The sequence below is a fragment of the Ascidiella aspersa genome, chromosome 2 (genome assembly GCF_963924565.1).
Source record: "Ascidiella aspersa chromosome 2, kaAscAspe10.2, whole genome shotgun sequence".
In the NCBI taxonomy this organism is placed as follows: Eukaryota; Metazoa; Chordata; class Ascidiacea; order Phlebobranchia; family Ascidiidae; genus Ascidiella; species Ascidiella aspersa.
In genome coordinates this window covers 21,812,392-21,835,553 of record NC_139448.1, presented here as the reverse complement: position 1 = coordinate 21,835,553, position 23,162 = coordinate 21,812,392, and the positions used below count along the sequence as shown (strand labels likewise).

At 34.2% G+C, this 23,162-nt stretch overlaps 1 protein-coding gene across 1 annotated transcript in view; it reads right to left on the bottom strand.

The window, feature by feature from the left end:
- The window catches only part of LOC146164313 (HORMA domain-containing protein 2-like), a 43,822-nt gene that overhangs the window by 12,840 nt on the left and 7,820 nt on the right, over window positions 1-23,162 (bottom strand). The window contains exons 2-5 of the mRNA XM_083380708.1: window positions 10,208-10,358; window positions 10,091-10,151; window positions 5,850-5,907; window positions 1,965-1,991 (exon numbers count right to left, since the gene is read on the bottom strand). Of these exons, the coding sequence (XP_083236834.1) occupies window positions 1,965-1,991; window positions 5,850-5,907; window positions 10,091-10,151; window positions 10,208-10,358 (297 nt within the window). The remainder of the gene's footprint in view (window positions 1-1,964; window positions 1,992-5,849; window positions 5,908-10,090; window positions 10,152-10,207; window positions 10,359-23,162) is intronic.

Sequence of the window (23,162 nt, the reverse complement as noted above, 5' to 3'; positions counted from 1 at the left end):
AAATCAATGAAATTTAAACTGCAGCTTAATGATAATCAAAACAATTCAAATTTAGAAGAACTAACCAAATTTTTTTTCGAGATATCACATTTTAAAGTTTGCGTTACTATGTGCTGATATATATATTGTTTTTTTACTAATTTCCCAGTTATTTCTTGTTGTATTTCTAAAGTGTGGGCTCATTTTGAGGTAAAGGCAAAAACATAACAAAATATATATGTCATTTACAGAATTAGATAAGAAAATACATTGGAAATCAATTAACAACATTTTATTGTTTACCTTTAAGGATTCAAAACATTGATTCGCAACTGCGGCTGCTGGAGGAGCATGTAGCTCTCAGGGATCTTTTTAGAGTAAATCATTGCCTTTGGTAAAATACTTAATATTCTATTTGATTTAAATAAATTTAAGTGTAAGTAAAGTAGTTTTGAATAAATAACAAGTCAAGTGCCAGTCCAAGTCATCAGTTGCCCACTTCGAGTCCCAAGCAAGTCATATTTAAACAGGGTACCTCCAAGTCAAAAAATTTTTGTTAGAAAAATAAGCCAATTTGCCGAAAATTTGCTATTATGTGTAATGAAACAGGAAATAGAAAGTTAGGAAAGCGGACATGGCCGCTTACAGTTTTATTCAGATCATGCTAAGAAATCATAGCTTAGATATATCCGAAAGTAAGATTCTTTCATCAAAAGAGCCATATGGCGTCACCAAAAGAGCCATATGGCGTCACAAAAAGAGCCATATGGCGTCACAAAAAGAGCCATATATATATGGCCAGAGGTTCCCGACCCCTGCAATAAAGCAATGTAACTGAATTGGATGCATATGACTATGCTTTTATGTGTGGTCAAACTATAGTGTTGTTTAGTACAACAAAAACACTGCAGTATATAATGTCAAAAGAACTTTCTAAGAGACCTTGCACTATCCAGCAAAAAAATATGATGTTTAAGAGTATATAGGAAGGTAATTGTTTCCAGGTGGATTACTTTTTAGTGCGATATTTTGCTGTTATCTAAACCTAAATTCTTGGTATATTTGCGGCTCCCTTTAAAATCCACTGTTTACATTTTTCTCAGATGCTAATAAATACTGAGTACTGGTTTACAATGTATCATCTTAACAAAATATTTTTGGACAAAATGTTGCCTATATCATACTAATGCATGCAACCAAAAAGTGGAGTGGCTAAATAAAAGTTTAATAAATAAAAAGCAAATACATAAATGGTAATTTAACTGTGACAATTGGAATTTTAAAAGATTAAAGCTTTCTTGTATGCTTGTTTATAAGGAATTTTATTGTTCTCATTTAGTTCTGTACAGGAAGACTAGAATGTGTTTCAAACCGGAGGTGAGTAGAAGCAAAATACCAGGAATCCCCAGGATTGGTAAGCCAATGCAATGCTACCTGGTTGCATGACTTGCACAACATTACAGATGAGTAAGCAAAAAAATGATTTCAAAGGTCTAATAAAAAATATCATAGTTTAAAAACATAGCACTTCTGTTGTATCCTGTTTGTAGATACAACCTCAATAGAGGGTTATATTGATCACCCTAATTAAGGTTATATGTTGAACAAAATGCAGCAGGCTATGGTAGTTTCTTGAGCCTGTTAGTAGCTGGGCTGGTTAAAGCTCAATAGGTGGTGCTATGGCCGGAAGTAGAAAGTTCAAATCTCAATGCAGGCTAGTTGTTTTGTGTAGTAGCTAAGTTGAAAGATTGATGTGGCCAGACGTTAAAGTGTAAATCTTGGCTATAATTGCTTGCGCTATACACCTGAATAAGTAGACAGCTGTTGCTTATTCTTTTATAAAGCAACCGGTGCACACTAATCAGTACAAATTGTAACTGTAAGTCATGCATTCATATGCATCATATAGTCAATTCCACTTTACTCGCCATAGCAATGGCAGCCATTTTTTTATTCAACATCAAATAGTAACTTTTTAAACTTACAGTTGAATCTTCTGGGTCTTTCACAATCTATGAAAAGGAGTAGTGGTTAACAAATTTACAAACTTTTTTTAAAACAAGTCCAGGTAAAACATGGTGAATGTATGAATAAAAACAACTAATTTTTACAAGTAAAACAAAAAACAATATTGCATTTTGGTTTCAACAAAGCCTAATAACCCCTTTCTTCTTAGTAGAGGCTATTTATTAAAAGTCAAGGGATTCTTGTGTAATTTGAAAGAACTATTATTATATATCAGTTTTATAAAACAGCAAAATTTTGTGGCAATAATTAATCAGTAAAGCTGCTGAATTTGTTGTTCCACAAGAACATTTTACTAAAAAAAATAGTTAAATGTTAAAAGTAAAATAAATTGTTGAACATATATCAATTCTTTACAACTGGTGTGCTGTAAGAACATGTTAAATGGTAGTGGTGTAAGTAAAAGCTGATTCATTTTGTAAAAAAATTAAAAAAACTTTTGCAATAGGCCTACAGTTTTGAACGCAAGCAACAAGGCAGGAATTGGCCTTGTATTCAATCATACATCTCCTAGATTTTAAATTTTGGTTAAAATGTTTTGATAACTACAGCTTTAAAAACAAAAGTGAGGAAATGTCGGGAGATTTGATTTATTTTTAATTTAAATTTAACATCAGTGTCATGCTATGCTTTTTTAAGTTGGAATAAGCCTCCAATGGAAATGTTTCGAATGGATATTCATAAGGGTCCCAATTAATTGAGGGAGTGATCAAAAAGTAGTTTTTTTTATATAGTTGAGTGTGACGTCAGAAGTTCAAAGTAAACCATAACACTTTTTTTCTCTTGGTTGCTTCTAAGACCGTAAACCCTGGACATTTTTGCCATGAAGCTCCCTTCTCTATTCGTTTAGGTTAAATATAATTGAAAAGTGTGTATTCACACATCAGCGAAAAAGTTATTATACATGGATTAAAAAAAAGACTACACTCGTCACAACATTAATTTACGTCTTTTATGTGGCTAAAAACGTTAACCACTTTTTTCTACCACCCGAGTCATCTGCACTAATATCCAGTGTTGTTGACAACAGACTTCAACTAAAGCAGATATGTATGGACTTTGTTGCTAAAACAAAGTGATCTAACATTGACAGCTGTGAGCGTTTTGGGGGACCAATTTTATGAAATGATAGTTACTGCAAAACTCTTCTGTAAAGCATAAAAAATGTTTTCAGATATGAAGTCACAAAGTTTTGTCATAACATGTTGTTACATAGTTATGACAAAACATGACGTCACAAAGTTACATCAAACATGACAACATTGAGAGGCAACCGTAATAACACTAAACAGTTTATTTATTATGTTAAACTTTTAGTTGTGGAGGTGTTACTTTTACTGCAAAAGCTACATCACAAAGATGTTATCCATTTACAAAGCGAAAAAAACGCGTTTAGATTGCTGAAGTTGCCTTTTATTTTCGAGTGTGCAGTGAGACGCAAGTTCTTTTCGGGCTAAAGTGATTTATTTAAATGGACTAAGAAAAACTAGAAATATAGTTTAGTTCAGAAAAACAATACAGTTTGGGGGCAGGGTGATGACAGTGTCCTCCTTGATCCGCTCTTTGTTCTAAATTTTTGTGTGCAATGCCGTAAGTTGAAAGTTCAGGGTCCTCACTTTTTGGATTTCTGAATAATTTTCAGTTTTTCTGCCTTTTTATACTAAAAAGATTTGCAGTCTGATGTATAATGAAGTTACTAGCCCAATTATAATAAAAATGTTCATTTGTCACTAATTTTAGCCCGAATTTAAAACTAATGTAATGAAGGAAATTTAAGCTCGACCTACACACGTTCGAGACCATATGTTACATGCAGTGATTAGATAGCCTCTTAAGCCAAAATTCGGAAATAGGGCTATTGCTACTGCGTCTTCTTTCGGATGAACTAGATTCGCCAGAAGACTGCTTCTGGCAGCGAATCCGCTCTCGGATATTCTCGTGCTGTTTCTAACTGGTTAGATCAGCGGTTTCCAAACTTTTGTAAAAATTTTGCCTGGCGGACCGGTTGCAATTATTTTATTTTGATATTTCGCAGCCCTATAAAATTTCAATGGTCAGTTCACCCATATTTCTTTAGTACACTAGTGCAGTCATGATTCTTTCTAATGTAACAACCTTCTAACTCAGGGTGGTCCACGGTTGACTACATCGCGGGCCACAATATTTCTTGCATATTCTTTGCGGGCCACATAAAGTAGGATAAATGCGTACCAGGAGCGAATCAGAGTTTTTCGTTTGGTCGAGGCATGAAATGTTTAAAGATAACGTCACAAAGTTGAATCGAAAGACAGATACGCTCCAGAAACTTACTTCTGTCGTCGAACTTATGCGCAAATAAAATTGAATGTTGTGAGACTGGGAAAACTGGTGTGCGCTAAGCGTGAAAAATTTGCGTATTTGACAAAAATTTTAATTAGAAGACTGCATTTTAAAAGCGTAGAATGTTCGTGTAAAAGAGATGTTGCATACTCACCAATCGCTAAATTACGTTATCATTTCCCGCAAAAAGGTTTAATTAACCAGATCAATTTGGCTGAAATTGCAACTGGGTTTGGACCACCCTGTTCTAACTAATGCGAACGATTCGCTGACAGCAGGTAGTACAGCATAATAGATGCTTTATGATGTCACAAGCGACATCATAAAACACGCTATATGATCGATCAATAAAGCATAACTAAAGACGATAAAAAATTACAATATACAGTTACAGTGAAGTTCTCATCCTTCTAAGTTTGCATCCCAATTAAGTTTGTAAGTCTAGAAAAAATTAGGAAAGTCTAGAAAAAAATCTAGGTTTAACTTTTTTAGCAATTTATTGATATTTATGATTTATCAAAAACAACAGTTAATTTTGTAATTAAATGGAACAGTATAACTTTCATTAATGCAGCTACAGTATCTGTCTTGAATTGTTCTATTAGCCCTGAATATCAGTCTATTAGTCCTGAATATCAATGTCAGTTTGGCTGATTTAAGGCATGCATTAGGTAACAAAATGCAAATAATGCTGTAGTTATAATGCAGAATTACTAAGTCGCTTCTATCACATAAGTTCACACAAACTACCCAGATTAAGTTGCTCACTTAACTTGGATATTATTGTACCTGCTTCCCAACCAGTGCTTCCCAACCTTTTTTACAGTTCGCGACCCACAAAGAATATGACCAAATTAAAATGCAACAAATTGGAAATAAGATTAACAGATACATAAAACCTGCATCTTTACTACTGGTGTACGTACTGAAATCGTTATGGCGACAAACCACACCCAACTGTGTTGCAGAAATGTTACATTACAATAATGCAAAACTTCCCAATAGTATAAACAACTGTAACATTTAGAAGTGCTCAACCCACTGGTTGGAAAGCACTAATATATGCCAATCAAATGTGTCCTAGTAGAAGTTTTGAGAAACGGTTCATATGAGATAGATAACGAAACAAAAAATGTGGAGTATAGTAGCGATTTGCAAATAAACAATCAAAACAAAAAAGTTTAATATATGTTTTGTGTTCCATTTTCAACATTGTTAATCTTTAAATGTCCTTTGCTATCCCAATATTAGGATTACTTGGATTACACAGTTTACAAGTAATTATAGCACAAAATTGGCAATACTTGCAGTATATTTTTAGAAAAAATTATTAATTTTTAGAAATTAATGGTTGCTTAACAGATTATGTTTTAACCACATAAACGTATATTCAAGCATATTTAAAAACTCAAAAACAAAAAAATTTGTGCTGCATGGTACTCTTGGCCAAAAACAAAGCAATAATCAAATCAAAAATGATAGCCAATATGACAAGCATTCTGCTTCTGCCAATTTCTGTAACATACCGCAAACATCAGAATGCGTAAATATTCTCTGTCAAGCGCATCATAAACTCCCCTCATCCTGAAAACAGAAATAATTCAACATCAGAAAATATGTGTAATAATATTGTATTTTAAAGCAGTAGGATTGGCAAAATAAATTATATATATTTATATTTGCATCATAGGGGCTGCCTTTTTTCACATGAGTGCTAATTTTTTCTCTCTAAGTATAACTTCACTAAATGCCGACTGTAAATAGGAGTTAATATGTGGAGAAATATTAATCTAACTTTTGGTATGAAGTACAGTGCTTGAATAAAACTAATTAGGGCACTTTTCAGTCCGCGCATAGCTCGAATAAAACTACTTTGGGTACTTTTCTGTCAGTACGTAGCTGAAATAAAACATACTTGGGCACTTGTTTTCCATACATAGCTCTAATAAAACTAACTTAGGCACATTTTTGTCAGCACATGACTCAAATAAAACTAAGTTAGGATTTTTCTTCTGTAAGTAGCTTGAATAAAACTAATTTGGGCACTTTTTTGTCGACACCTAGCTCAGATAAAACTAATTTGGACACGTTTAAAAAATTAAATGAAGCATGGGTTACATCATGTGGGCTCCAGGAGACAGCTTGAGATCAATTTTTGTTAAAAAACAGCACTTAGTGGAAGCACTGGCCGTAGGACACAAAGATAAAATAGTCTGGTATAAAACAAACGTTTTATTTGTGCTCAAAGGTGCACTGAGCGTGGCCACAAGTCAGGTGATTGACACAAAACTAAAAAAAAATCTTAACATGAAGCAGATTGAACAAAGCTTTTTCTAGTCGATTGTACCATCAATAAATAGGCTGGCTTTCTACGTGATAAAACTGGAGTTTTTTTTTTCTTGCATGTCCAATTTTTTTAATAAATTTATTTTAATTCTTGGCAACATGAATGTCTTTGCTGGCTGTATGCTTGCACTCAAGCATTTTCTCTAGCAAAAAAAAGGACTGATAGAAGTAGCGACAGCTGACTGACAAATTTATGTAATTATTGTATTAAATTAAGAACAAAAACAATGACCTTTTGAAACAATTTGCAAGAATTACTAACAAATGAGATAGCATAATACAGAAATTGACAAATTTTATATATTAATTAATATCATGTCGCACAAAAAAAATGAATAAGTAGTTAACACAAGTCAGCTTGCCTTTAACAAATAAGCAGTTTAGAAAAAATTTGATTTGAGTAACATAAATGGGAGATTATGACGGTTTAATCCTTTATTAAATGTTTTCTTCAACAACCCTGCTAAACAATGATAAGGTATAGTATATTTTCAGCCATTTAGTAATAGCTTACAAAAGTTTGTTAATACTTATATCCTATGATTCTGTGTTGTTTATGTGCAAGGCTTGTTCTGGAAATTAAAAATATATATAGTTTAAGGTTTTGAAATATAGCACACAGGTCAATACAATTTTTTTTTCATACAGTAAAACTAAACTTGTGACAGTAGTAAGTTTCAAAACACAGGCAAGGGGTTAGAGCGATTGGTTAGGTATAAAAGAGGAGAATCACTAGGAAAAAGTGTATCAGTTCCTTACAAGAAGAAAGAGCTTCAAGGCCATACTGGTGTGTAAGCAGCTTTGTGATGAAAATATGGTAAAATTTTTACTTGTAATACTGCACTTTCATACTCAGCTTGTGCAACTTTTCACAGTTATTGTTATTCCATTTTGTTTCAGTGATGATTAGTGAACATGATATGTCTGTTGCATTTGCAAGTTTCAATCTAGCTATGTTAACTCTCCTTTGTGTGAGGTTTAGCTCAATTAAAGCCTCGTCTTATCTGCTTAGTAACTATGGAATTCTTGATCAAGAGTGTAACAACATCCCCCAATGATTGTGTAACAACATCCCCCAATGACCAACCTTTTGAGTGGCGTTTGTCCAGCCCCAAATAAAGTTTGAAGTGTCTCTCAATGTAATGTCTAAATGACCATGGAGTTATATGTGTGATTGTGCACAGAGAGTTACCAAAAATGCATTAAAATAATAGGTGGGTCATAATTTTTTAGGGAATTGCTCTATGATTAATGGCATGATAAAATAGTGATGGTAATGAGGTGCCACAAACTAGGTCAGGAACCAAGTCCCAAAGTAGCATAAGAATTGACTTTACGTTTTCCAGCAAGCTGTTTATTGGACAGAGTACGACAATCAGTAAAACGTTTTTCGTTTCTTGTTTGGTCCATCGTAAAAGCAGGATATTTTTTTCTCTTGCGCCTTTTATTATTCGTTGGGGAGCTAATCAGCAAGTGTACGTTCGACAACTAATAACAATAAATCAAGCTGTCTCCGCTTTTTTGCTTGCTAAAAATGTCGAGTTAGGTGGTGCTGATGTTTCTCACTGTTTGCAGTCCGGCTGTTTCTGTTAATTTTTTAAGTTATTAACCTAAAAAAAATCCGTAAAGGCTAAGTCTGCCACACAAACTGCAAAGCCCATTCTCCCCCTCGCATATTGCTCTGTCTCTCCCTTGCAACGAAAACATCCGTCTGACAAACCAAGCCAAAAAAAATTACAGTTTATATCTAAGAGTTAATAAAAACATAAGTAGTAAACGCGGAATAACTATCCTTTTTGTGTTTGGAATAAGTTTTATAGAATTTACGTTGCGCAAAATTTCGGGCACATGTGCATGTGGGTTAAAAATTAGAGGGAACTCTCGTTCATTGACAGACAGATCATTTCTTTGTTGTGAGATGGAAAGTTTGCCACTAAATGTTGACTTACATAGTTTTCGAGCACACATTTGCAATTTGTTACGAAGAAATTATGAGAGACGCAACCCATTGTTTTAATATATAAGCTATTGCTACCAGGCATAATATCAGGTTTGTAGAGCTCTTCTGGCAAATGTAATTTTTATTCCGACGTTTCGACGTCCTATACAGGTCGTCTTCATCAGGGTAAAAAAAATTTTTACCCTGATGAAGACGACCTGTATAGGACGTCGAAACGTCGGAATAAAAATTACATTTGCCAGAAGAGCTCCATTGTTTTAATGATAAAATTCGAAAGCGCTAAATCGATTTGCGAAGTACTGTTACGTTTTGTTGGTGAATACTGATAAGTTAGCATTTTGTAATGATTTAAAAAAGTTTGGCGCCTATGGTGTATTATGATTATTATCTCCCCCCTCCCAAACAAAATTTCCCAAACAGAAGTTAAATGAAATATTCGTTATTCAATATTCTAGATTCAAAACCTAATATTCTAGAATCCCCTGGGATTATACTTTAAACATCCCTAGACACCTGCAATGCAAAACAAAGATTATTTTTCCCAGGTATTATTATGCCAAGATTATTTTAACATCTGCACCACACTTTTGTGCTAATTCGGCTAAAATCCAAGCTGTGGGTGAAGAAAAATAGTCAATTGCACGATACTTAAAATATGAGTGAAGTAATACTGTTTGTTAATATTATTACATAACAATATACACAACAGTCACAGTTAGACCGCTCTATAAGAGAATGTGCTTAAAAAAAGGCATTGTTAAATATCCTTTTTTATTTAACTCTGAGAAATGTAATTGTGGTTACTTCACACTATGCTAAATACACCCGATCCATTAGAAATTAGTGCATTTCTAAGCAAAAAGGTCTATGACAATTAGGGCATCCAATGGCAGAAAAGTCTAGACTTTTAGACCTTGAGGTTGTGGCAATGCACTAATTTGGACCTTTAGGTAAACTCCCGGTGTAGATAAATTGAAAATATTTGCCGAAATTCAGAAAAGATTACAAAAAGTGTGAGATGGCATTAATAACACTTGACCCACCCTAACCCAAACGCTTACGCTAACCCGAACCCTAACCCAAACAAAGTGCGCTAATGTAATAATTATTTGAATGCTGGGGAAAAAAACAAAATTTCGGTGGGCATAAAATAGTTTCTCGTCCATTGTATAGGATTGTTACGTCACAAAATGAGATATTGGGGCCTAAAGCGTTTATGTAATTAATAATTCAACGCACCTTATTTGGGTTTGGGTTTAGGTGGGTCAAGTGTTATTAAACTTAATCATTTTTAGCACATTGTTAATAAGTCAAATCAGTGCATTGTCTAAAAGTCTGACTTTTTGATCCTTTGGATGCACAAATTGTCGTAGACCTTTTTGCTTAGAAATGCACTTATTTCTTACGGATCGGTGCTAAATGATTCTCATAAAAAAGTGAATAAACAAAAAAACAACTTACCAGTTTACAATTTGAGTAGCACCTTCATGGCTATGTTCCTTCAGTATCTTTAAAGACAGTCCTAAAAAAGAAATGCAGCACTTAACTCACTGAACATGATTTTAACCAACACCTCACCTTCAAATTGTCTGTCAGAGTAGGCATGTTCGGGAAAAAGATTTCGTAAATACATTATGTTTGATATGCCAATCGCCAACATCCGTTTGATAAAGATCTTACTTGCATCTTTGGTCATAACATCTTCAGTCAAGGCAATTTTGTGCAGATTCTGTTTTTAATTAATATATGATTGCAGAACAATTTCCATATTGGCAATGTCCATTTGGATTCAAATCTAAATATTTGATATTCTACTTCAAACATCCCTAATTAAATTCTAAAAACATCTGCTTCAATCCAATTCTTACGTGAATATGAAGTTGATATGCAGTCTAAAGAAGACTGGGGAAAACAATTCTGTTATTCTTTTTAAATATGCAAAATACTAATTAAAATTATATGTGACATATGAGGTACATATAATAGATTCCAATATTGCTCAAAATAATGGGCTTTATAGTCTAATGCAGTGCTCTTTAACCCATGGTATGGTACGCACCTGTGCGGATGAAAAACATGTAATGCCGATGACAAGCATTGTGCGGATAAATATTCGGATGAAAATGGTGCATTATTATTTTTCATTATGTATAATACAGTAATCAAATAAGTTGGGGCGCCCATTTATGTGTTACAGGAACAGTCATATATTCTCTCAGACACAAACTTTTTCATTGTTGTTTCACAAATAGGGAAAGCTAGGGTTTACAAACTTACTGTGCTTGTTTCGTGCCGATGAAATTTTTCACGATTTAGTTGCGCTGTCATAATCAGAAGTCTACTTCAATAATTGTAAACAACTTTTTAAAAAACAAACCATTTCACAAAGTTCTGAGTGACAATGGAAGAGAGAAGTTAACAACTAGGAATTTAAGGATTGTTGGTCCTAATTTGGATTAGAAGTAAACACTACTCCTGGTTTATTTGACATGGAGTAGTAATGTCTGTGAAAGTCACAATATGATTCTTATAAAGATACTTAATAAGATAAGATTGACAAAGCCTGTGATTGGGACATATGTCTACCTGGGCAATATCAGTTAATAATTCGCTTGGGAACAACAGTGGATTTAATCCTGGTCAAATTGTTATTTAGAAATTACCCTAACTTACAATATATCTTAACAGATGGCCTGTCTACCTTATAAGGTTATGGTACTGTTGGAATACATTTATCTGCAATGCATTTAGCCAGAAAATTATTTATAGCATACCAGACAAAGTTATGATATTGGCAACCACATATAACATATATTATAAACAAGATGATCAGGCAGAATTGAGAGGACCCGGTAAAGTTTTAGGACAAGGCATTTATGGGCAGGTATTCAAATTCAACATTATGGGTATATTTTTAAAGCTAATGTTGAAAAATCGGCAACTAATGTGTAATGCCAGGTGCAGAGACGCAAAAGTAACATTCCATCGTAAAACGCAAAAGTCAGCTAACGGTAACCTAAGGTCAAATTGAGGCCAGTGTTTAGTGAGGTGATGCCACATTGTAATTGTCAAGCAAAAATAACATTTACATGAGTAGAACTTTTTTGCAGCAGGTTTATTTACTGCCTAATTAACAGGTCACATTAGTAGTACAGCAAACCTATAACACAACATTGTCTTATAATGCAGAATGAATTTGCATAGAATTCCTTGTGTTTGCACAGCACTCACCATATAAGAAAGTTTGGGCATATGTTTTGTGTGTAGTTATGCATCATAAAACCAACTGCTTTAAATGGCAGTTGTTTAGGATGTTACTTATATGTAATTTAATTTTTAGTTTATATTACAGATATGTTATATTTAATCCACAAAAAATAAAGGTAATTTTGAAACCCATAATAGGATTTAATTTTCTGGATTTGTTATTTTACATTTGAAAGCTAATATTATAGAATATCTTGGGATTCTACTTGAACATTCCTAATTGTGCAATACACTGCTGTTTTTATGATTAGGGTGATATACATCAACCATTTTAATACTTTTTTTTCGGCAAGGACTCCGGTAATTACACTGAAAAGCTAGTGAAGTTTTTTAATCTACCTAAAATCATATTTTATGCATTTCTTAACACTGATTTAATATGTTTTTGCCAGTTTTGGTCAGTTTTTAATAGCAACTCTCAATTTTAGACTGATTTTTAAAGTGCTAACATTTCCATTATTTAATGAAATATAAAAAAGTGGCAAGAAAACACTGGTCTTTTCAGTTATATAACAGCATATTCAGTGCTTAATATTTATGTCTTCCTTCTTGCCATTAGTCATTTCTGGATGATTATTGAACAACAAAAATGTGACAGTTTTTTTAACAAGAATGGGGACGCTGACGCTCTTTGAAGGCAGCCATCACGACTTTCCGATCAATTGCAGTATATGCGAGAATCAATGTGAAAAGCTTTAAGAAAAAATTGGGCATGGAAAAATGCTGAAACTTCATTAAATCTTTGGTAGTTTTTCAGAAACATAGCATCATATTACATCCGGCCAGAGCACAAACATTTTTTGACAACACATAACTTGCCCAAACTACCTTGCACTGTGTTGCACCTACCTGATGATGGGAGACCTTACTTTGTGTTGTTGGACCTAGTATTATGAATTTTTTTTCAGCTTATTCTTTGTAGTCTCCTTTGTGTAGAAAATAAAAACTTTTTGTAGAAAATTAAAGCTATTTTTTTCCGATTGTTCTGGTTTGAAAATTGACAAAACTTATTTCGAAAGATAGGATACGTGATGCCTTTAGCACACAATCAAAATTTAACTATACTCATTTGCACAAGGCCATTGACCCCACAGCTGTATCTGCACAAATTACGTAAGAATTTTGAAGGTTTTATTCTGATAAATTTCTTGAAATTATGATGTTATTTTACCTAAAAAAAAAAAAACGAAAATTAGTTTACAAGTTTCCTCAAAAATATTTTAGTGCATATATGTGAAAACTCAAATGGCAGCCAAGGGATTTAGGGGTTTTAGTATTACGAGATAAGTTACAAAAAAAATGTATTTTAACATTACAGCTTTGCATTATGTTATGGCTTTATATATGACAGAGGTTCTTAACCTGGGGAATGTGAAAGTTTTATAAGGGGGAATCAAGGACTCTCCGCAAAAAAATTACTTTATTTTATTATTTTGCAGGTTTTGCAATTAGGCGCCTCTTTGCACTTTGTGTGATTATAATGCTAATCATTGTGTCTATGCAACTTGGAATTCGCATAGGGGGCACAAGTTTTTGATAAACTGTGTCAAACAACCACTGATCTATGGCACAACAATACCAGCAATATAATCTTTCAACAAGACTCACAAAGCAGAAAATGTAACATCTGAATTAGCGACGCGTATACTGCTATATTGCGCAGAGTAATTTCATGAGAAGCATCTTCTATGCTAACTTGCTTTGCCCTTATGTAGTTGAATTTGGTTGTTTCGTTATCGACAAATAGAAGTCCAGCAACCCTTGTTCGTTGTGGTTGGTTTGGCTATAAACATGCAACCTAGACAATTAGAGAAAAGAGGTGTCAAGTAGAATGCCCATCAAATAAACAATACCTTACTAGAAAACTTACTTGAGCTCCACAGGGGATTATAATCACAATCTGCAACTACAATTTAGGACTAATTTAATCACTATCTTTGTAAAATATTTGATAACTGAAATAAACGACTTTTAGGCAAGTTTACTTTTGTGCCCTTTGAAGGGAGAATAAAAAAGAAAAATCTTACTGATGCCTGTTTGTTGTATTTTTAATGTAATAAGGGTTAGATTAAGTTGTAAACAAACACGAAGGTGTGTGCGTTGTAAGTTAGTGTAATATTTGTTGGTTATTCAATCATACTTATACATTGTTTTGGTTTCTACAAAATGCACTATATTAGTTTTCTTGTTGTCTTACTACTTTAGTTATCCTGCTGATAGAAAATCAAAATACAGGGCTTTACACTCGCCAGTCCAAAATTTACACAAGCCAGTCGGGCGTAAGGCTAGCAATCAGCACTCACGTGGACGAAACAACACTCTGCAAAAATGTTGGCTCGCCATCTGAAAATTTCTGCCCTAGGGTAATTCTAGGTCAGTGTGGTCCAACTGCAGGCCCAAAGTTGGCCCGCGAGTTCCGCTATTTTGGCCTGCGAACTGGTAGTCAGCTTTGCTTCAATCTAACAATATCACTTCAATTTTTGTTTCTTTGTTATTTTAATTGACAGAAAAACACTGTATTTGCAAAATTTTGGTGTTGAAATTATTTTATAACTACCGTAGCTGAACAAAGGTGTACATTTCATAAAGTTAGTACATATGCCATAGGCTAGTGGTCTCCAACCTTTGGGTCACGACCCCAAATGGGGTCGCCTAAAATTTTTCTGGGGTCACCATAATTCATTATGTTTCTGCTGTTTTGGTACGATTTTTGTAATTTGTTTTCTTTACAATGACGTCACACTAATAAACGTGAATATGAGTGGATAGCAAAGATAAGGTTTTGTTTCTTCTATACCAAACATAGATGTTTTTAGCTTAAGGAGCTGCTACTGTAAATAAACAAAGATTGCAGCCAACAAATATCTACTTTTGGATTCAATGCAATTAAAACCCACTTTGCCAATTTTGTGAGTAAACTACTTGTTTCCGTTTTAACCACATGGTTTTGTTTAACGAAATTCAGCGCAATAAGCATATTAAAAAAGAAACATCGTAAATCACTTAGAAGTAAAGCATGACGGTTATTCTTATGCAAAGTGAAGTCGCGTTTTTAAAAACTAGTGATACCATTGCAGGTGCAATCATCACACTAAATGCAGTGTTGAACTTAAATGATTTTTTTGGGTTTGTTCGTGTGCTTAATTCAAATTCATAATTTACTTCCGAAAATAAATCATTTTGGTGCACAAATGTTGTAGCCACGGTTCTCTAAAAATGTGTTTAATTTATGCATTTTTGCTTGTGTTACTTAGTTCCACCATTGTTTATAATATTTTTGTTTCTATCTAAAAACAAAATGGGGTCGCAATGTAAATTCTGATTTCATTTTATTTAAATTGGGGTCGCCTATTAAAAAGGTTGGAGACCACTGCCATAGGCTGTGTATAATTTGCCAGTAAGCCTAAGGCTGAATCCCCACCGGTTAGACAAAAACGCTTTAAAGCAGTCTGATCGCAACCTAAACGAGTCCGACACCGGCCAAAAAAATAAACCCGAGTCCGACTCGCCAAATGTAAGATTTTGTCGAGTCCCGAGTCCAGCTCTGACTCTACAGTATAGGTCTACCATACGTCCTCTTTTAGGATTTGTCCTCTTTTCTTGAGAAAACTGAATGGTCCTCCGAGGACGCTCAAAGATGTCCAAATGTCCTGTTTTTTTCGCATTTCGAGTTAGTTGCTCATACTTTTTTTTGCGCTAGCTCTAAGTTAATATTTAATTTTTGCAATGATTCCAATGGTTTCGCTGTGTTGTACACCACTCCTACAGCGCTGTACAAACTCTGTTTTTGCCAACTTTAACATTAAAACAGCAATAAATTTTCGCGCGCAGCGCGAAGCTTTTCTACTTACATGTTAACTTTTTTTTAGCACAAAGTCTCTTTAAGTGCCATTGCATGTTTTCATATCATTAAAGTTATAACGGCCCTATTTAAAATTTTGCTAACTTATAGATAAACGATAAAATTCATCCACCGTTCCAACTATTTTTTATCCATGTTTTATTTAATTGGATAACAGGCTAGCAACAGGGGACTCAAACTTTTCCGCGCGAATCAATAATGTTTTGCAATATTTCTGCTGTTGTTGTGTGTTATCGCATCTTTTGAAACACAATAACGCAAAGTTTAAGTTTTGCGCTTTCATTTCTATTTGCGCTGACATCGCAGCCTTACAACTGTGGAGTGAATGCCCTCACAACACGTTTGTCAAAATCAACTCATGCACGAGCAATTTGTTGTGTGCCCATTATGCTAAAACCCTCCTGAATTTACAGTTTAGCACCAATTAAACCTAATTTGTTTCGCGCTTTGCGCGACCGACGACAAACTTCACTATTATCGAGTTGTCTCAGTGATATTTAATTAAAAATGCCGAAGTGCTTTTCGTAGAGAGGGGGGGCGCAAGGCATGGGAAAATTACCAAGGGGGACACGGCTGAAAAAGATTAAGAACCACTTGTCTATGGCATCAGGTGGTTCTTAGCAGACGCTTTCTTTAAATTTAGACAACAATAAAGCAAAATATAAGCTATACATTATAATGCTGAAAAGGAAAACTCTGTTTACTGATGAGTACGCCAGAAGTATCTGTGTTTCAGTAAAGGACGTGTTAATTTTGAAGCTGAATGCAATACTTGGATATGGCACGTTTTTCTCAAACGTAACAATTCTACTTTCGTTTTACTTGCGGGCAAGAAAATGTCCTTTTTTAAGGTGCTGAAAATATGGTAGCCCTACTCTACAGCCTGTATTTTAACCATTTACGCAACTAAATTAAGGTGGATTTTTCGCAATCCACTCATATTAATGTCATAATTGATCCACCCGCGCGCATTACGTGGTTTAAAAATATTTCACCATTTGCTATTACACTTTTACAACTTACATTTTGCCGCCTTAACAGTTTTAAAATTTGATACTGCGCATGCGCATGTCGGACTCGGGACTTGGGTAGTTTTACGTGGTCTTACCCGAGTCTCGAGTCCGACAAAACAAACCGACTCCGTCGAGTCCCGAGTCCGACTCCGCAGTCCTGATCGCAACTAATCAAGTGCAACGCTATTTCTTTTGTTGTCGCATCCCCACCGACCAGACTTGACGCAAATATTACGCACAGCAGACATATACAACTAAACGCGTTTTTAGTGAGATAGCGCATGCGCTACTTTTGACCGTGTCTGAAGATGCTTTTTTTTATTATTAGGAATGTTATTTTAAAAGGTAAGGCAGGTTATTTTTTTTAATTCCAATAAAAATATATTCCTGGAACGGTCAAAAAGCCTTTTAATTCGTATCTTTCTTTTCCCTGTATGATTTTACCAGCTTGACTAGTTCAAAACCAATTTTGAAGACACCCTTGCGTAATTTTGAAACTGATTTTCATGTTTTAATAAAGTGCAAAAAAGTACATGGAAAGAAACCTCTTTAAACCTGTTTTTCACAAATAGGGTATACCTACTACTTGTGTTGTCGTATAAACTGCTGGTTAAGTTTCCAAATACATATTTCTCTCAAAAGTTACATGTTATTTGCCTCCTCCGTGATCACAACTGAATTATATCGCCTAGCTTTGTTGGTGGGGATTGGACAGAGTCACTTACAGGCACGACGCGACAAGTCAACAGTCAGACATGTTTCGTCGCATCGTGTCTGAGGTCCGGTGGCGATGCAGCCTAAGAATCGCTATTTAAAAACATTGACTCGCGAGATAAAAAAAAAATTGTTTATGGCCTGCGATGAAAAGAAGTTGGACCACGCTGTTCTAGGTTATCGTTAACCTGTTTCATGGTTTCTATACAGAAACATTAGTTTTATAAAAGTCTGGTCATTTATTAACATGCATGGATTAACAAAATAATGACCCTTAAAGCAGTATACGCTTGCAACCAGTGTTTTTTTAAGGTGTTTTGGGGGATCGTTTCGGTCCAATTTCTCCAGCGGTTTCCCAAATTTTGGACTTTTTGGTATTTAAATGAAACACTTGCGGTCTCTTGAAACTAATTAGCGGTCACCCAAACCAAACCTTAAAAAAAAAACCTGCTTGCAACAATGTAAACAATTTGTTAAGCTGAAATATACTTTTTTATTAATCTTTAGTGAAAAAAATAACACTGACAATATTTACAACTTGTTTCGAGTGACGCCCTATAGTGGGTTGTTTTAATTCTCCAAGGGCGTCACACAATGATTTTGATTCGTATCTAAATGTAATTGCGATATAAAATATTCACAGACACAAATACAAAAATGTAAAATTCTTATTGCTGGGTACATCGCAAGTCCAATAAATTTTTCCAAAGGCGTTAACAACTGGGCTAAACAATTAAAATTAACAATGTTTAAGTTGAACAATAAACCTCAACTATTTGCAACTGCAGCACTGACGACTATAAAATAATTTTTTTAAACGGAACAAAGAGTCTATATCACCATCATTGCTTCGAACGTCACCTTCGATTAACCTTATGTTCTTAACTAACTAATTAAATTTATCCCCGAAGCCACTTGCCAGTCGACAAATGGGCACGAGCATTGACGAGTGCAAAAAAAAACACTCTTGCAAAAATAGATGATTTCGCTGTAGATATTGTTGCTGTCATATGTACTAAACATGGGTGGGCCGAGCGTTTTTAGATTTCTTCGATTTCTGGCAAGGCGTCAAAACTAAAACCAAGTCGCACTTGTAAATAGTGTGCAATTCGCACTTTGAAAAAATTATAATGAAGATAAGCCATACCAGTTGCATAGTTTAGGTTCACCAAAATAATGTGCGAAACCTAAAGCGTGGGACAGTTTCAGTTCGCACATATACAAAGTGCTTAACTCATAAAATAATATGACCCGCCAATGCCTGCAACCTTTTTACAAACTGGTCAGGCACAAATTTTATTAATGCATCTGCGTACAACCATCAAAGTCTCGACAATTTTGAATATCGTTATGAATTCAACAGCTTTTTCTTATTTTAATTAGACACATTTTAAATTGTAAGAAAAAAATGTGGTTACATAGACTTTTGATCACTGTAACTCAAAGGTCTTGTAATCTATTTGATGGAATATGGTTTTCCTAGGTGTCTCCTTTGTGAAAATTTATAGTTTTATCGGATTTTAGTCAGTTTGGCCTATTTAATGGGTAGGGATGTTCAAAGTAGAAGGAGTAACCCACAATTGGTTGCAAAATGCTTATTTTATATTGTAATAAAAAAAAAATCTTTGTGATGTTAAACACTCAAAACAACGAATAACTATCAGGCTGTTGTCAAAACTTTTCTCATAAAGTGAGTACAATGCAACACAAAGAACTCAAAAGTTAGTCTGTTTAATAAATATTTTTGTGTTTCAGTTCTATTTCTACAAATGTGATATTTTATGCGGTCAAATGTTGTGCTAAATAGAATACAGATATACTACTGCCAGCAATTCATAACCATCACTTGACAATTAGAGAACCTCAGTGAGTATAGGCCTAAAGTTGACGTTTTGTAACCCGTATGGCAGTCGAGAAACAACCAATTGAAGGGCTTGATTACAAAATACACATTGTTTACATGTATTTTTGCAGGCAATGGTGATATGGTGTTTTCTCAACTAGCTCCCTTCTGAGCCTGCAGAGCTTAGTTGGTATAGCGACAGTCCTGATGTCAGTGGAGGTCAGGAGTTCCAACCTAGTTGTTTTTCTAGCCTAGTCTTGCCTGCACTACAATCCTGGTCATGCGAAATGATTTCCGTAGGCCACTCTGATCTTATAAACCATATAGGGTAATAATAGGGTTGTTCAAAAAAACACTTTTTTGTCAAATTTCATTGGGACCCCCTGGAATTGTTAGGTTGCGTCTAAAAACCACACAAACCAAATCTGAGCACGTTTGGTTCAGTATTGACCGTGCTACGTCAATTTGAAAATTAAGATTTGGGCTAAAACTTTTGAAAAAAATAAATTATCCTCCCCCTGAAAAAATTTGTTTTTCTTTTTTTTACATTGCTTTGCAATTGAATACCTATAAATAAATCTGTTTTGCAGTAAAAAGTGAGTAGTCATGGTATAAATGTAACATTTCAACAACATTTGTCAGGCAGTTTTGTACGAAAAATGGCTTTTTAGCAAATTTTTTTTTAACTTTAAATAAGTTGATATAATTGTGTGAAGACTAAATGCACTATTTTATTAATTTGATGTTATGTGTGCTGCATCCACTTTATTTTAACATTTTAAGCCATTTTTCATAGAAATCAGCCTAACAAATGTTGTTGAAATGTGACAATTGTACCATGACTACTCACTTTTTACTGCAAAACAGATTTATTTATAGCTATTCAATTGCAAAGCAATGCAAAAAAAGAAGAAAAAAAAATTTTTAGGGGGAGGACAATTTATTTTTTTTTTAAATTTTAGCCCAAATCTGAATTTTCAAATTGACATAGCACGGTCAATACTGAACCAAACGTGCTCAGATTTTTTGTGGGGTTTTTAGATGCAACCTAACAATTCCAGAGGGTACCCACTAAAATTTGACAAAAAAGTGTTTTTTTGAACCACCCTAATGGGTAATGATACCGTTGACAAATCCAGAATGGCTTGATAACAGAATACACATTGTGTATATGTGTGTTTCAGTTGCTAAACTATACAATAGTTGCCATTTGAAAGTTTAACGACAAGTTCAATGTTATAAGTGTAGGTCCACATGGTCTTTTTCAACCTGGCAGTGTCCAAACTTTTTATTCTTTTATCATTGCGTCTGCTTTCAGATACTGCCTTTTCAGGCGGGAAAACCTTGCAAAAATCAGCCAAACAACGAAAGAATTGTTTAGTTCAACTAGCAATTCCACAACATACACAATCTTCGAGGTTTGGTGTTTAACTACAACAGTCCAACTTGAAAAATGTTATAAAAAAAGTTTGTTGTTTGATGTGAAAACAATATTTCAATATAATAGCCAGTGTTCCCACTAAGCGCATTTTTTTGGTGCATTTTGCACAAAATTTTTGGCACTTGTGCACTTTTTTCAGGAAATTGCGCAGACCAGAAAAATAAAATGTTGTTTTTTTCACTAAAATCAGACCTCCAGTCGTCTTCTGAAGCCCACATCACCCTCTTTTGCAAAGAATATTACATATACAGGGTTGTTTCTAAGAAAAAAATTACACTCGCCAGCCTGGCGAGCAGCTATCAATCAGCACTCGCCAAGACAAAATAACACTCGCCAAATTTGTTGGCACGCCGTCTGCAAATTGCCGTCCTAGCGCTGTCATTCTCGAGTTATCATTAACCTGTCTTATGATTTCTACACGGAAACGTTGGTTTTTTGAGAGTCTGGTCGTTTATTTCCATGAATGGTTAAACAAATTATTGAAGCAGTGAATATTTTTTACAGTCTTTAGTGAAAAAAGAACACTGACAATTTAGTAGCAACGGCCTGTCCGTTTATCATTTTTTTAAAATGCTCGCGCTCTGTTTTTCGTATTCTGATTTTTCTGTGCTTAAAGGGGTTTTACCGCAAGTTGCTTCGCGCTAGAAACAAAACGCAAAACTTCGCCTAACACTACAGTTACTGGTTGAACAGCAAATAATCACAAAATAATTGTAAATTTACAACTAAACCATTCTTTCGCACTGTTAACTATATGCACCAGAGGTTATGTGCTGCGCTATGAACTTAAGAGAGCGCAACAACACACTTACGTAAACTAGTTGGTAATTCTCAGCTGTAGTTTTTACAATAGGGTAGTGTTCAGTGGGCCGTTTCGGTCTCTTAAAAGTCTTAAAAAAACACTGCCTACAAATAATATAATACATTTACATTCAAACTTTTCTCATGCAAACAATTCAATAAATCAGAAAAGTAAAATTCTTATCGCTGGGTACATCGCAAGTTTAGTAATAAACTTTTCCATAAGCGTTAACGACCAGGTTTTTATTAACAACGTTTAAGTTAACAATAAACCTCATAACTATTTACCACTGCAGCAATGACGCCTTTGATTGTTTGCCGGTAAACGTTTGTTTTTTTAAAACGGGACAATAAGTCTTTATTACGATCATACAACGTGACAAACAATCTTCATTACGAGCTTCGAACGTAACTTCGAATAAATTTATTATTTGTGTCGTGATAAATGTATTTGCGCCTTAGTGTTTAAAAAAATAACTAGCGCTGAGTAGTATTTCGCTTAGTAGTGGTGCTTAACACAAGTTAATATTTCCTCGCCGAAGCCACTCGGGGTATTCCATATCAAATCATCACAAAAATTGAAATTTTGTATCCACCCGTCTCAGATTTTCATGATATTTACATTGTGCAAAATATGGACCAAAAAAATAGGTTTGCTAAAAAAAATGCAAAAATTCCAATCCGTTACGAAGTTACGGCATTTTTAAATTTGACCACTAGAGGGGGTTTTCGGACACCCGAAAAACGCAAATGTACATTTCAACTCTATAATTTAAGTAAAAATGGAAGTAAAAGTATGTTTCCTACCATTTTTGGGGTCAAGGAATCCATTTTTTAAGTCAAAAATGCATTTTGGTAAGGTTTAGAGGCCTTAAGGGGCACTTCAAAAGAAAAAAAATGTCAATGTTCCGAGCGAAATGGTGAAAGACTGCAAATATTTAAGAACCAATTTTTTTATTTTTTATTTTTTATATAACAAGAACTTCCAAAAAAGCTTAAAATGGAAAATTAGACTTGTTGAAAAACAGTTTTACAGATAAATTAGACAATGCACTAATTTGTCTATAAAATGAACTTAGTCGTATGATTAAAATATTATGAATAAGCAATGAAAGTAAGAAAACCTTAAAACAATTTCTCAAAACAGTATGAACACTTACAAACAATTTAAGTTACAGTTGAAGAAATTTGCCACTATAATACACTACATTGCTACATTCAATATTGGTCTTGTGGGGGACTTGATTGGTATTTTTTACTTTTTGAAAATAAAGGCATGATACTGCCTGGGTATTTTGTAGTGGGCATTTGGAAAGAAATTAATAATTACATTTGATAAAAGCAATATAAAAATGGTCAAGAGGTTAGTTATCTGCTTTGGCATTTATGTCATCAAACTCCTTTTCTGTAATGTTGTATATCCTTCCATTAATGGTAGATGGGGTTGCAACCGTTTGTATAATATTTTGGTATGGAACCCAACAAACATCAGACTTTTCTGGCCACTTCAAGTTTTTTGATCCACTTGGGTGCAGGAAAGAAACAAATGCTTCTTTGTCTTTGTCACCTTTGTCCTTAACAACTCCAATCCA